The following is a 15,262-nucleotide window of genomic DNA, read 5'->3' as shown; positions in this document are numbered from 1 at the left end:
ACGTAATGTTGCATCAGAAGTGGAAGATGTGGGCCGGTTTTGCAGAAGGGGAGGTGGGGACTTGGGATTGATGTGACAGCAGTGGTATGCAGAGTTCTGACTCAGCTTGTTGGGCAGATATCACTTGTGCAACATCTTCTAGTAGTCAGGGTACTCCACTGGTCATTTGGGCTGTGGGAGTTGCCTGCACCCTTTCAGCAGAGCTGAGAGGGGAAATTACTGAGAATACAGGTTGAACTCAACACTTTTAAAAATCATTTCTGTTTAATCCCTGCTATTTCAGTTCATCTTGCTGTGCATGAAAATAGGATCCAGGAGGGCTGAGTCTAGACTGTGCATGCTATTTTCTTCCCTACTGGCCCATTTTGTGGCAGTTAAAATTCTCTGCATCTCTCTCCCAAACAGGCATAAAATAGTGTTGCCCCCCAGACTCTCTGGCTCTGGGCAGCCAGTCAGGATTTGGGGAACACTATGCTCTTTGGCTGGCTGGTGGGAAGGTGCTTATTGGAGATGGGACCATGCTTCCCTAATGCCAACCTCCAAGGAGTTGAGTCAAGTTGCACTTAATTGCTGTAGTTTAACTTAGCTCAGCTGTCTGGAAAATGGCAGGAGGAACAGAGAAAGGAGCCAGCAACTGGCTTGTTTCCTCGGGAAGCAGTTCTCCATCTGTGGCTGCTGATGCTTCAGCTACTGGGATGTATTTTGTACCTTGGGAAGCACAGGGGAGAACTACAAAAGGGGAAGGGAGGGTGGCTGCCTGAGTCTGGCATACCTGGTAGCCTTAACTGAACCTTGTAGTAATCTCTCCAACACCACAAAGGCCAGTGCTGCCCTCTGAGCCCTCTGTCTCTCTTGCTGAATGGTAGGCTGCCACTTTACTTGCCAGCTGTCCTTACCCATGGGCATGTTTTAATTTGCTGCTTCTCACATAGGCTGCAAGAAACCCGTGTCTGCCTCAGAGAAGGAGATGGAGTGGGCACAGATGGCATGTCACAGATGTCTGGTTTATCTGGGAGATTTAGGTAAGAGCAGTGTCTTCTTGCAGTAGAGCCTTTAATGCACAAAAGACGTTACATACATCATACTGATACCATGCTCATTAGTTACCGGGTATAATCCCTTGCAGACATTGGTTTGTCTTGCATATGTTTGTCAATGACAAGTTTAAGGTGAAATTCTATCAAATACCTAATTTGTTACAGACCATGGAGGCTTCTAAGGCTGGCTGACAGGGAAGCTGCAGCTCACTTAAAGCTGTATCAAGTGTATCAGCTTTGAATCCTCTCCTGTATAACAACATATGGCTGGTTATCCTTAACATTGCTTTGGCAGTGTAAAGACCCTTAAAATGAACATAGCTTCCATTTACATTTACTTTAAGGTCCTTTTATGCAGCCATGGTAGTATGGAACAATTTATAGGTAAATGAGAATTGGGCCCCATCATAGAAAATTCAAATTAATTCTAGGGTGATAGTGATAAAGCTATGACTTCTTAGAAGTGAGCAAGAAGGGGGTGGGTGTTGATGTGTCGATCTGTTTGGTACTAAACACATGCCTGCTTCTCAGTCATGGCCTCAAGAGGTTCATGTGAGTTTCAGTTTTTTGCTTGATTGTATATCTGTGGATATGAGTGTGGTGAAAATACACATGAGCATGGGTGAAAAGCTGTTCTGTTACTGGGAGAGAGGAGGGAGCCTCATAAATATATACATGACAGATTCCAAACTTCAAACAACTAAAAACTGCAGCAGTGTTATCATGGCAAACGAACCTGCCTGTTATAATGCAGGTGAATAGTTGTCTCATGGGGGCAAGTCATATGCAACTGGATGGAAAAACATGTGGTCACTTCCACACGGCACTGTTGCCAGAAGTCTCAATGAGACCAAATATTATCCAGTCCCAGAGCTGCTCTTTGGTTTTGCCTCTGTCTGCTCTAGATGCATCAAGGCTAATTGTTTGCCCATATCCAGATGCAAAGAGTAGACATGTCTCTTCTTGCATTACTGGTCTCCCTTGCTTGCTGGAGAGTTGAGAATACAAATGTAGCATATTTTAGGGTAATACTAATTCTCAGCACATGACTCAAGCAGGAATTCCATCCATCCATCTCCAGTCTTGCACAAGCCAACTTAATGGGGCATCTCCTGAAACTCTTACATGTTTCATGCAAAGCAGTGGATTTGAAGATCAGCTGCTGCCTCTTTGTGGTAAACCCCAAATGGCTCTGTACTCTTACTGCAGCCTTTTTCTAGAATAAGTCAGCAAATCCAGTGCTGTTGATTCTCATTTTGAGGGACTTCTAGTATGCTAGGGCAAGCTTTTCCTCTGGTCTGGAGTTCTGCCCCCTCTCAGAGAATACTCCCTGTTCCTCTTTGCATTGGGAAATATTTAAAAAAAAATGTTCTCTGCTTTCTGTTGTGAGTAATGTGCATCTGTTACTTTCCAGCTCGCTATCAGAATGAGCTGGCAGGTGTGGACACAGAACTGCTTGCTGAGAGGTTTTACTATCAGGCCCTTTCCGTTGCCCCACAAATTGGTAAGTGAACTATGAGTACAGTTGTTCATCTGTTATTGCCTTAATCTCCTGTGAAAACAGGTAGGAGAAAACAAACTGTCATGATTGCCTTATTGAAGTTTGCACTTACATGTATTGCTGTACAGAGTTGCTTTACTCTCCGGTTAGCATAACTTCCCTTTATAAGAGAGTCTCCCTTTCTCTGTTTGACACAAGAGAGGAAAGTGCCTCTGCATTCACTCCCAGAATGACTCTGAATTGTCAGGTAATCATCCTTGCCATTCTTGTTGCACACATAAGCTCAAAAACTCACATGTAAGAGGCGATTTCACACTTGTCTGCTCCAGGCAAGATCCAGCCATTTTTTGCTGTTTGTGCAGAGCGTTAATGCTGATGCTGCTCTTCTTGTTGGACTGCCCCCCACACGTTCCATTTTGACTTGCAAGCAGTAAATTCATGCAGGCGTTTCAGATCGGGAGTGTTGGTTGGGTTGTCTTCCAGAGTGAGCACATTGAAACCTCTTGAGCATGTCTCTTGACATCCCTATAGCTGTTTTCACCTCTGTAAAACAGAGGTGGTCTGCTGCTTCCCAGGCTGCTTTAAGGAAAGCAGATGGAGATTCCTAGAAGCATGGGAGCATTGTTTAAAAGCCTTGTCTGGTGGCTTTTAAATAATCAGATCTAATTAACAGTTAGTTGTACTTTAATGTCTGTTGTGCTTTTGAGTCCATGTGCAGAAAGCAGGGATGCAGTAATACAGAACACAGTTGATACAAGGTCAATGAAAGGATCTATGGCCTTTGTAAAAATATGCAGACCCCCGCTGCCAGATGATCCCTGAAAGCCAAATGCAGGCTGTCCAAGCTGATAGGAGATGAAAGACGAGAGCTTGTGCCTAAGCGTGGCTGTCTAACGCCCCACAGACGGCAGGAATTCAGGCAGGGAAAGGACTACCTTCATGGTCAAGGGCAGTTCCCTGTTATCGCTATGTCGTATAAACCCATCCACAAACTTATCAAGATCTATCTTAAAACCAGTCAGGTTTATTGCCTTGCTTCTACTACTGGAAAGCGATTTCAGAACCTTGTTTCTCTGATATTTAAAAACCCACTGGTATCCAGCTTAAATTTAGCTGTGGTCAGCTTAAACCTAGTTTTAGAAAGTCCCAAATGTGGGGCTCAGAAGTAAGAGAGGTAGTTAGCCATGATAGCAAAAGTATCTAGATCTGGACCCAGAGCTGTTGAGAGGCTTACAGAGCAAAATAAAATCCTTGAATTGCACTTGGAAACCAAGTAGACACCAGAGCAGATCATGGAGCCACATGCATAACAAACCCCTGGGAAAGGGGCTGTCAAATGGACAGCTGCATTCAATAAAAGCTTCAGCATCTGAGTCGTTCTTAGAAGCGAGGGACCCCATGTAGAGTGCAGAAAGAAAGTTTTACAAAGGCTGCAGTGACTTTCTTTGCACAGCGCAAGGTTTTCCTTTACTGAGCTCTTGCTACAGCTTACCTCCAAGTCCTTATATAATTGATAAGCATTTAAATAGTGTGGTAAACTTGTGCTGGGCTTTTACAAATGTAGATAAAACTGTGTCCCGTGTGGATCGCTAGGACAAAGGCAGCATGATAGCTTAGGGAAGATGGGCATGAGTAAGAGTGAAAGGAGAGGATGTATTTGCAGGGGAAAGGGGAAGCAAGTAATTGGCATGGGAGATACTGGGCCAGTATAAAAAAAAACTCTAGTTCAGGGAGGTGAAGGGAACAAGAAACCAGGATCTTCTAAACGTGGCTCCGATATTTTTTGTAGCAGCTGGCTCTGTGCCGTCTATCGTGGGCAGAGATGTAATGAGACGTAGAGGTGAAATAACCCAGTCTACTTTGCTTGACAGGCATGCCTTTCAACCAACTGGGTACACTGGCAGGGAGTAAATATTACAACGTGGAGGCTACCTATTGCTACTTACGCTGGTGAGTGTCTGCAGTGGGGGTGCTTCATCCTCCCTGCTGCCTCAGCTGCAGAGCCAGAGTTACTTCTTTTTCTTTGGCTGTTAGTCTGGTGTGTTTGCACATTAGTTGGTGGGAGGGTGGGTCTGAAGGTTACCTACCCTGATTCAGGGCTGCATCATGCTATGGAACCATGATGCCACAGACTAAGTAAAAAGAACACAATGTCCAGATTATTTTAAAGGTATAAGATTTCCAAAAGGCACTAAGGTACGTCATTCCTCTCTGTATCAGGTGCTTACATACCTTTAAAAATCTGGTCCTAAGAGCTTCAAAGCTGTGGCACAAAATGCAAGTCCTGGGGTGTAACTGATGAGGTAGGTAAGGTAACTGTGTGTTTGTGAAATACCCGTGTTTTAGCATCCAGTCTGAAGTGTCCTTCGAAGGGGCCTATGGGAACCTGAAGCGGCTGTATGACAAGGCAGCCAAAATGTACCATCAACTGAAGAAATGTGAGACCAGGAAACTGTCTCCAAGCAAAAAACGGTAAGAACTGAGGGAGTGGCACTGGAGTATAGCTCTGGCATGAGACGAATAGTTTTGGGAGCAGTGCTTGGGGTGCAGTCTCACCCTAACTGCCACAAATTCAGCTCAAGTTGGCAGCGATTCACAGTTACTATTTGATCAGTGATTTCTGTCTAGCTCCCATTATTGGCCTCTTTGACGATGGTCCCAGGAAAGAGGCCATGGACTGATTAGGAACAAAGATTGAATTCCTTTTTCTTCCTAGGGGCTGGGTGCTGCTTTTGAGGGTTGGTGAATATTAGTGGGGAGGCATGTATGGAAAGCTTGCACTGCTGCACTATGTGGCAGCCACCTCTGCAATGTAGCAATTTTCCCTGTCTTAGGTATACCAGGGCTAGATGCAGTGACTGCTCCATTTATGGGAAATTACAGATAATTGTCCTCCATCTGATGGATCCTCATTCGTGATGCATTTAATAGGCAGTGTGAGTAACACCTGCAGGATTAGCCCATCAGTAGGTATTAAACATGGTAATTAGAGTTGTCATCTCCAGATTAGGACTTCCCAGGCCCCTGGAAGCTATAAAGGAAGAGGGGCTGGGGGCAGATCGGAGTGGCTAGACCCTGCATATAGGTTCTTCCCTTTAGCATCCATTGTGCCACTGTGAGATGCTAGATGGACCTGTGGTCTGACCTGTTTTAATCTCTTAAATTTTTGTGTTTGCTGCCTTGATCCATTCTCCTGGCTTTGGTTGTTACACATTATGATCTTCCACTCATGGTCTGGGTTACAGCATGTTTCCAAAGCTTGGTTTATTCCTGCATGTCAGCTGCCTGCTTCCAGATAGATTCCTCCTAGTAGATATGCAGCATGACATCTACCCAAACCCAATACATGATGCTTTTGCGTACAACCAAGACCAGTGGGCAGGTCCTGTGGTATCTGACTTCCATTTTTCAGCTTGAGGGAGAAGCGATTCAGAAACCGTATGAATTAATAGTGGGTAATGCTGCTGTCCCTCAGCTGGAATGGCTGAGATTCTTGTGAAGCCAAGCCTCCTTTGCACATCCATGCAAGGTTAAGAACGTGCTCTTTGCCAGACCAAATAGTCTCATAAGCCCTGACTTACTCTGATGTTTCTGTGAATTTTGCAACCCACATCTTGGTATGTTTCTTGTTTTCAGAGTTAAGCTACCAATTCTGAAATGGGCAGAATACCAAAGCCCCTTTTCCAGAGGAGGTTTCTCCAAGGGCTGAGTCTATTTTGACCATACTTTAGGGTCTCTGTAGGGAAGGTAGAAGACTAGGAATAAATTGATTTACTCTGCTACTCCTACTGAATGTTGTTAACTATCTGAGAAGTGATTTGCACAGTAGTAACAGCATTTCTCTCCTCCTGTGTTTGATGGATGAGATGCTTGCTTCTTTATGATTACATTTTTACCCTGACAGATGCAAAGATATAAAAAGACTGCTGGTGAGCTTTATGTACCTACAGAGTCTTCTGCAGCCCAAAAGCAGGTAAGGTAGTTCTCCATGCTCTCTTGTGTCTGACTCAGTAAGAAAATCCTAAATTGTTCCCTTAAGGGGTTAAATGATTTAACTGGCATCACATATATGGGAAGACAGCAGGTGTAGCACCCAGGAGCTCTTCCTCTCAGGCCCTTTGTTTGCCCTGTTGCCCCCAACTGTCCTTATCTTTGCCCAGTCCTCTTTTCCTGCCAGGGACAGGAGGAGAGCATTGGCTTCCCAGTCTTGCCCATGTGAAGAACTGCAGAGCAGTTTCTTCGGCTAAGACACCTGTAATCTTATCACTCTTTGTTCAGGGGAAAGAGTAACAGAACCTGTTGTGTGGCATCAATGGGAAGCTTTGTACAGCCATGTGGGTTCTCCTGCATTTTCTCTGTCTGACGGGGGACTTCTCCAAATTAACCCTTTACTGCTTGATCCCAAACTACTCTGGATCAGGGCTTAATACACACATTGCTTAATCCCCTTGTCCACTGTAAAGCCCTGGCTGATGCTGGTTGACTCTTCAGGATTTTTTTGTTCATTGAATGGGGGACCTTAACTCACCCTAGGGCAATTGGATGGTGAAGTTGTTCGTTTCCTCCTCTGTCCAGCTCTGTGGATTCCGAGCTGACATCTCTTTGCCAATCGGTGCTGGAGGATTTCAACCTTTGCTTGTTCTACCTGCCGTCTCCCCCCAACCTGAGCTCAGCTAGTGAAGATGAAGAGGAATATGAGAGCGGGTACTCCTTCCTTCCTGACCTGCTCATCTTCCGCATGGTTATCGTCTGCCTTATGAGTGTGCACAGCCTCAAGAGGGCAGGTAACGAATGCATAATTAACTTATCCCATTAGCAAAGCAGCTTGCTGAATTCTAGTTCTGTGACAGAAGGAAGGCGACATGCCCCTTGTGAACTCTGACTGTCTGCAGGGGTACAGGGATCCGTTTTACAGAGGATTCATTTAGAGCTGAATACTGGCTGCTAGACATTCGTGTTATCTCACTTCATATTTGGCAGAGATGGAAAAGGCCCCTTAGGACAGACTGATTGGTCCCATTGTTAGGATTCCAGCATACAGAGCATCTTCTAGTGTCCAGCACAGTGTGAAACAGTGAGGGCGTCTCCCTGCTTTCCTGGGGGGGGGTGGGTAGTGGCGGGTGTCCCAGTGCATTATAGGACTAGGTTCATAATCTGGACATCTAGGATCAGGTCTCTGTTCCATCATGAGTTTCCTTCATGGTCTTGGGCAAAATCCATAGTCTTTTAGTGTCACCTGTAAAATGTGTACACAGGTGTTGTGTTAAAAGGCTGTGAGGTACTCGGGTATTATGGTTGTGGGAGTCACGTATGTACTTACAAGAAGATTGTCAGGAGACTTCCTGATATTCAGCCTCCACTTACTTATTACTCTCAGTTATATACTCATTTTTGGCATCCTAAACAGCTCTTCTGCCTTGGTGCTGACACCTGCTAGATGCATAGTGATTGGCATGCTTGACACCACTTTGGTTGCCATAGTGATCAGCTTAGTAAAATGATTTCCTGCGCATAAGGTGAGATACAAAACATCAGTGATGCCTGAGATTCATGGATGAATGAAGATCTTTCATGAAACAGGACCCCCTGGATGGTGAATGCAGCTTATCAAGAACGTTGTGTCCCTGCCATGCAGCAGGAAGTGCTGTAGTATATGGGTCTTAGGCTGAGGGCAGGTCCTTCTTGGATGGAGTTAGAGCCCAGAGGGGGCAGGGATTAGTTTTTCCCAACTTGGACAGCAAATCAAACTCAAGCAACATCCATTTTGCCGCAGTATCGAGACAACCCATTCCCTCCACATCATCCCGCGGTCTCATTGCAGGTTCAAAGCAGTACAGTGCAGCCATCGCATTCACACTGGCCCTCTTTTCTCATCTGATCAATCACGTGAATATTCGTCTGCAAGCAGAGCTGGAGGAAGGGGAGAATCCAGTCCCGGCCTTCCAGAGCGACGGCACAGGTAAGAGAGAGGGTGGTAGCAACTGCTCTGTCCTTGTATGTAGCCACTGCTTCCCTTTCCTAAATGTACTGAGTATGAGATTGACAGTACAGGGAAATTGCTATGTGTGTGGAAAATTTAAACTTTTAGATCTTTTATGCAAGGCAGGCATATCTACACAGCTGAGGCTGTATCTTCCCTACCACAATCCTGTACAGGTAAAGCACATCTAGTATGGACATAACTATACCAGCAAAGCCATGCTTTGTACTGTATGGATAGACCACACCCCAGGAAGGGAGCAGGTTACGGTGCTGTAGACACAGTTATCACTGTATCTATGCTAAGAGTTCCTTCTCCCACAGCTGGTGTCAGCCACCTCTCATTCCTGACTGACATCACTATGCCATCAGTAGCCTATAATGTCTGCTTGGCCTTGTTCTCAGCCATGGGGAGTTCCCTTCTGTTGCTTTAGATACTCAGTTCTGGGTAACCTTGACAGATGTTGCCAGAGAGGGGGTTGCTGGAGTGAAAAATGGGAAAGATCCTCCAGGCTTGGAGGTGGCTGCATGGTTGATGGGAAGGGGGAGGTAGCAGACTGCCTCCTTGCCAGACTGGAGGTAGCTGCTTAGTAATTCAGCGGTGACCTCAAATTTTGCATGGCTGTGCCAACGTGCTCCCCAGAACTGCCCTGTATTGTCTTTGCTTTCTCTCCATTCTCTTCAGACTCCAGTTCAGAGTACCTGCATCTCTTATAAACTGTCCGTTGCTTTTGCTCCAGCTGTGCTCACAGACCTTGTCTGTATAGTCCCCATGGCTCCCTCTGCCCCTCTTTTTTGTCTCCCTTGTCATTCTGCTGCCTCTCTGCATTTGTCCTTCCAAACCTCAGTCTCCTTCAATATCTCTTCTCCCTCACCCATACCTTTGAGGTTTATTCTCCTTCTGTTGCTGTTTAGTGCACTCCTTTCTCTCCCCTTGAGATGAGGATTACGGCAATGTCAATGAGATGCTTTTCCTGTTGCTGTGTTTGTTGCGGCTGTTCAGGGAATATGGGCAAAATCTTTGTTCCCAGAGTTTGCCTATCAAGCAGTTTTCAGCAAAGCTGAGGTCACTGAAGATAGAATAAAATGTCTTCAGTCCCCTTTGGAGATTCTGTGCAGTCACGATCTTCGGGGAAAAAAGAATTTGCCATTTTCTTGACCGAAATGATGTATTTGGGTAGTTTCATTAAACAGGAGTTTTTCTAGAAAGTGGCCAGGCAGGAAGTGAAGTCCTAAGTATTGATCTAATCACACATGGGAAACAGCTTAACTTCAGCATATGGGGGAAGCATTAATTAAATTAGAATGTTATTGTGCTGGGTTTTAATCACTTGCAACAAACCGTTTCACTGACCATCCCAGGCACATCCCGAATGATTTCCACCTTATACCAGATAGCCACATCCTCGGAACAGCCATGCGTTTACCTGCCTCATTCACTTTTGCCAGCTTCAAGTAGCACAAAAAGTATAAAACTCCTTTACAATAAAACCAGTGGAGAACATTCCACGTTGAATATTCCTTTGAGATCTCTCCTGTATCACTCCACCAACTGTGTCTAATACGCTGTTGTGTTGGTAGAGCTGATACAGATTCTTCCCCTGCCCTTGGTTTTGAATAAGACAAAGGTGAGTTAAGCCTCTTAAGACACTAAGTGATACGGCTGTAATAAAGATTGTGGATTAAACCCATTCAATCCCCGATTAGGATAAGTGGTCAGGCTTAACCAAGCTGTCTGGCATGCGTGTAGTCACACTGCCCCTTGGATACTTGAGCAGAGATCTGAGTTAGGAGTCCATGCAAATGGGTCAGTTAGAACACAAACCCTGGACTCTCTTTTTTTTAAAGCTGAGATTTGTAAGTGTGTATTAAGTAAACAGTTAGCCTTTGGCCAATGGCATGAGTTCTTGGCAAAAAAATTTCATGAATCACTTTTTTTTCTTTCATCCCTTGCATTTTCCCATGGACCTCCACACAGCTTCATCAGCAGAGTTTTTAAATTGAAAACACTAACGATGCCCACAGTAATCCACTGATGAGTAGTGGACTGGTTCCCTTGGCCACCTGGCCCACAGCTGGGAAATATACTAGTCTAGTTGAATCTTCTGTGGAGGGAGGAGACTGGGGAGAAGGTGGTTTTGTATAGAAATGAATGCTGTGCTGTGCTGGCCTCAGCAGTTCCATCTAGGGTGGCCAAAATTTGGAATGGGCTTCCAAGGGATGCCTATCCAGCCTTCTTTAAGAGAAGGTTGGATAGGCATCTGGCTTGGGTCATCTGACCCCAGCACTCTTTCCTGCCTAGGCAGGGGGTTGGACTCAATGACCTGTTGAGGTCCCTTCCAACCCTAGCATCTATGAATCTAATAACAAAACTGGTCCAGCTTAGGCAGCAAGGATGCCAGCTTCCTAGTTCTCTTTCCTTCCTACAAACTATGTCCTTGACTTGCAAGGACTCTGTTCCCAGGGCCTGTTCTATCCTTGGCCTTTCCGCGGGTCTTGCTTGGTAAAGGATGTTGATTATCGGTCTCCTAAACCCCAGAAAATAGAACCCAGCTCATTAATTTCCCACTGGCCACCCACTGGCTGATCAGGTAATAGCGAGCACTTTCCCTAGCTGACAGGAATTGAGTAGCGTGTGAGCCAGTGTTGCACAGGAGTCTCACTCCATTTGCTGTGATAAATTTCTGCTGCCAGTAACTGAACAGCTCAGGGGATTAGTAAAAGCCAGGGGGAGGAAATCGAGCTGTCTGTAATTAAGTACCAGCATTTCTGCGGAAGCAGGACTAGCAGAGGTGCAGGGTTTGCTTGCTTTGTATTAGCACTCATCTTGCTCTGTACAAGTGGCACTGTTCCCCAGGGATGCCATGATGTATCGTGTAATGATAGGTCCTATAAAAACAGCACCTAAGCTGAGATGCTGACACTTCCCCTGGCTTGGGGTTAGTCGCTTGATGGCATCAGACCTCAGGGCTTTTCTAACCAAGGTTTTTTGTTCTGGCTGTCTTCTTCAGATGACCAAGAGCCTCGGGAGCCTGTGAACTCCATTGAGAAGGAAGCAGAAGCTGACTTAGCCAACCATCAGCCCAGCGCCGAGCAACAGAAGAATGACGGCAAGAAAGGCAAGAAGTACTCACGCCTCTCCTGCCTGCGGCGTCGGCGCCACCCCCAGAAGGTGGATGAGAGCGACCTGAGTGAAGGCTTTGACTCGGACTCCAGCCATGACTCTGCCAAGGGCAGCGATGGCTCTGAGAGCGGCTCGGAGAAGAGTGACGAGGACGCAGAGGCTGCTTTTGATGTAGAAACGGACTCGGACATGAACAGCCAGGAGTCCCGCTCAGACCTGGAGGACATGGAGGATGAGCCGGGTGAGGATGGAGGGAGCCGCACCAGGAGCGCAAAAAGCAGGGCCAAGGAGGCTGTAAAAAACTACGTGGAGGGGAGTGGGCTGGGGGACTCTAAAAACCCAGGTAACCCCAAGACTGAGAACCCTGACCCTGCTGCCAACGGGCCAGGGTCTGTGGGCACAAACGAGGCAAGCATAGCCAGCAACCTGCAGGCCATGTCCACCCAGCTGTTCCAGACCAAACGCTGCTTCCGCCTGGCTCCCACCTTCAGCAACGTCCTCCTGAAGCCGACCAGTGGAACAACCTCATTGAAGGAGGGAGTGGGCAGCAAGCCCTGCATCAACGGAGATGTGAACAAGCCCAGCTTGGTTGAGCAAGGTAAGAAGCCCATGCTTGGTTAAAAGGGGAGCATGAAGGGTAATGAAGATCACAAGGTCCTGGGTCTATCCACAGGATAGTGGGCAAAATGCATCCACGGCCTGATCCAGTCATTGGCACTTCTTTATGTTCTTAAGCCATTAGTTTCAGTGAGTGCTGATTCAGTGCCAGGAAAAGATAACAAATATTGGCACTTGGTGTATTTTGCCGGTATAGGAGAAGAGGGGGAAGGTTAGACTGTAAAGATGATTGATGATTAAATTCAATCTGTATGAAACTTAGCTTTGCTAAGGCTGCACACCCAGCTGGAGTTAGAAATTATTACTGTTCTTCTCTTTAAAAAGTCCTATAAAATTCTGCAGTTAAAATCTAGCTTGTGGTCCTGATGGTGGCTGAGGCAGGTTGCGTTCAGGTATTTCTCTCATAACTGTCAGGGCTATGTGAGCTGCGTACGTAGAAGTAACGCTTGGGAAAACTTGTTTGCATCAGCAGATGTGACTCAGCCACAGGCAGAGATGCAGATGCAATGGGGCAGTGCTTGTGTCCTTCTGGCTTCTGGCTTCAGATGCTCAGCAGATGGCGCTGCCTATTTCTTAAAGCCATGGTGGGGTGTGCATTATACAATCAGAGTCATGTTCTGGCATGGAACAGATGAGCTGTACTACATATATATAGCCTTTGCATTTCAAGCGCACCTCAGGCTGGTCTGGTTTTGCTTGTCCTGCTTTCCAGCCTCCCCTGTTCCAAGGAGCAAGGAAGCATTTTGCATTGTGTTCCTGTAGCCCCTGTACATGAATGTGCTGCCTTGATATGTACTCAAGTGTGTTACTTGCAAATGCAGTTTTAGTTCTCATTAACTAGGTTGACTCAGCATTGAGTAGCCAGAATTAGATGTAGCTAACGAACATGATCTGATGCCGCATCTTATAAGTCTAAGTCTAGACACTCAGACTGGCATTAACCTACTTTGGAAGGGGCTTCCTTCAGTCTTTCCTGATGGGAGAAAAAGGTCTCTGACATCAGGGTTGTGAGGAGGGGGAGAGATGGGCCTTATCTAGGAGGGCAGTAAAGTGTTGGAACAGGTTACTCAGAGAGGTGGTGGAATCTCCATACTTGGAGGTTTTTAAGCCCCAGCTAGACAAAGCCTTGGCTGGGATGATCTAGCTGGGGCTGGTCCTGCTTTGAGCAAGGTTTGGACTATATGACTTCCTGAGGTCCCTTCCAGCCTTCATTTTGTATGATTATCAAACCATCGTTCTTTCCCAGTAAAAAGATGACAAGCCTAGAAACATCTGCTGGGGCAATGATTCTTCTGTCCTGGAAGGACATAGAATGGGCATTTAGCTTTGCACTGATGAGCCTCCAGGTATTAACTGTTTTGCCTCGCTCCCGTGTTGTGGCAGCTGAGGTTCCAGCTGCAGCTGGTGTTGATCTAGCTGGTCTCTGCAGGGTCTCACCTCAAACCCAGTTGCAGGTTTGGAGGTGCCAGGAGCAGCTGACTCGCCCCCTCTCTCCCCCCAGCTCCTTTTCTTGGTTTCTGTGGGGTCACTGGGGAGAATTTGGATTCTGCCAGTTGGACACAGATGCATGAGCAGCCTCTTGCCAAGTGGAGAGGGACTTTGTGGAGGCATCTTAAAAAGTTCCCTGGGGGCCTAATAGCAGGGAGATTTATTTTATATGCAGCTGCCATTCCAAGGTCAAGGGATAAGTCAGGGAGATGCTCTACTGAAAGGGATCCTTAGCAAGAGCAGTGTGACTTTTGGTGGCACAGGGAGGTTTCTAAACCCAGGTGCCTGAGTTTGTATCTCCTGCCTGTCACTCTGGACAAGTTTGAACTGGATGTTATTTCCTCTTTGCAAGCGGCAGAACGTTTTTCTCCTCCACTGCTTATTCCTGGCCCCTGCCAGGTAACTTTAAGCTGAGTGTTTTGCTCTCAAAAAGCAGATTTCAGCTTGACAATGTGGTGTTGGCTGTGGAATGATTGGACAGTTTCTGTTCCACCTAGGACAGTGTGAAGCACTATTACATATACTGGGTAGGGAAAAACAAAGGGTCTCTGTACCCAGGGCTCAAATGTATGCCCATGGGTTCCAGAAAAGAATGGTATTCCTTGATGGTTGAACTGAGACCTGTGTGGTAAAGTGTTTTGGGATCCATCATCACTCAGGTGCCAACAACATGCCGGGTGCTGTACGAGAGGGAGGAAGTCATAAGCCTCGCCCTGTCTTCTCTGCCACTTTGCCGTTACCAGCCTTGCATATCTGGGCATCTTAGAGTAGAATATAGCAGTTTCCTTCTTCTTGGGGACAGGGCATGTTGGTAGCTTGCTCTGGAAGTTGGGAATAGATTCCAGATTTCTCAGTTGCTCTTACTTGATATTACTGCATCACCTTGGATCACTAAAGTGGGACACCTTGGTGCTGGGTGCTGTACAAACAGACAACGCAGAGATAGTCCCTGCAGGCACAGGCAGTTGGAAGTGCCATGAGATGACACCAGTCTGCAGGGAATGGGAAATCATGAAGGTTATTTTCCTTCTTGTTCCCATACAGTTTCCTCAAGCACATACCAGCATGGTTCTCTGCTTGTGGTCTAATCCCTTAAACCCTACTGTGCTTTGTATTTTCAGATGACACATCTGACTCGGAGGAAAGCGTCACCAGTAACAAATCCTGCAGGAACGAGAAGTCACTTGAGGAGAAGCTGGAGATCCTCACCAACGAGGGATTGCTTCCTACTGTCAAGGTGTTCCTGGACTGGCTGCGAACAAACACCGACCTCATCATCATGTGTGCCCAGGTTTGGGGCCTTGGTTTACATGGAGAATGTTCATGTCAGCCTGGGTGATGAAATTCACTCAGACCTCTCTAGTTTCAGCTAGATGCAGCGTCACTTCCTGTACCAAAGTAGTGCTTTGTATGGCTAAACAGATCCCTTCTATTTAGAAACTGCAGCTCGGTAATCTCTGTGCATACTGTATTTTCTTGCCGACAACAACATTTCCCCTTCTAACCCCCCATTCC

At 46.4% G+C, this 15,262-nt stretch overlaps 1 protein-coding gene across 1 annotated transcript in view; it reads left to right on the top strand.

The window, feature by feature from the left end:
* SMG5 (SMG5, nonsense mediated mRNA decay factor) overlaps window positions 1–15,262 on the top strand; it is a 38,669-nt gene that overhangs the window by 9,590 nt on the left and 13,817 nt on the right. The window contains exons 4-12 of the mRNA XM_019514866.1: window positions 933–1,022; window positions 2,452–2,541; window positions 4,410–4,488; window positions 4,885–5,010; window positions 6,443–6,511; window positions 7,114–7,322; window positions 8,360–8,497; window positions 11,529–12,239; window positions 14,869–15,038. Of these exons, the coding sequence (XP_019370411.1) occupies window positions 933–1,022; window positions 2,452–2,541; window positions 4,410–4,488; window positions 4,885–5,010; window positions 6,443–6,511; window positions 7,114–7,322; window positions 8,360–8,497; window positions 11,529–12,239; window positions 14,869–15,038 (1,682 nt within the window). The remainder of the gene's footprint in view (window positions 1–932; window positions 1,023–2,451; window positions 2,542–4,409; window positions 4,489–4,884; window positions 5,011–6,442; window positions 6,512–7,113; window positions 7,323–8,359; window positions 8,498–11,528; window positions 12,240–14,868; window positions 15,039–15,262) is intronic.

The sequence above is a fragment of the Gavialis gangeticus genome, unplaced genomic scaffold, assembly GCF_001723915.1.
Source record: "Gavialis gangeticus isolate Ggan-Ray unplaced genomic scaffold, GavGan_comp1, whole genome shotgun sequence".
Taxonomy (NCBI): Eukaryota; Metazoa; Chordata; order Crocodylia; family Gavialidae; genus Gavialis; species Gavialis gangeticus.
This window is presented reverse-complemented; position numbering and strand designations above follow the sequence as displayed.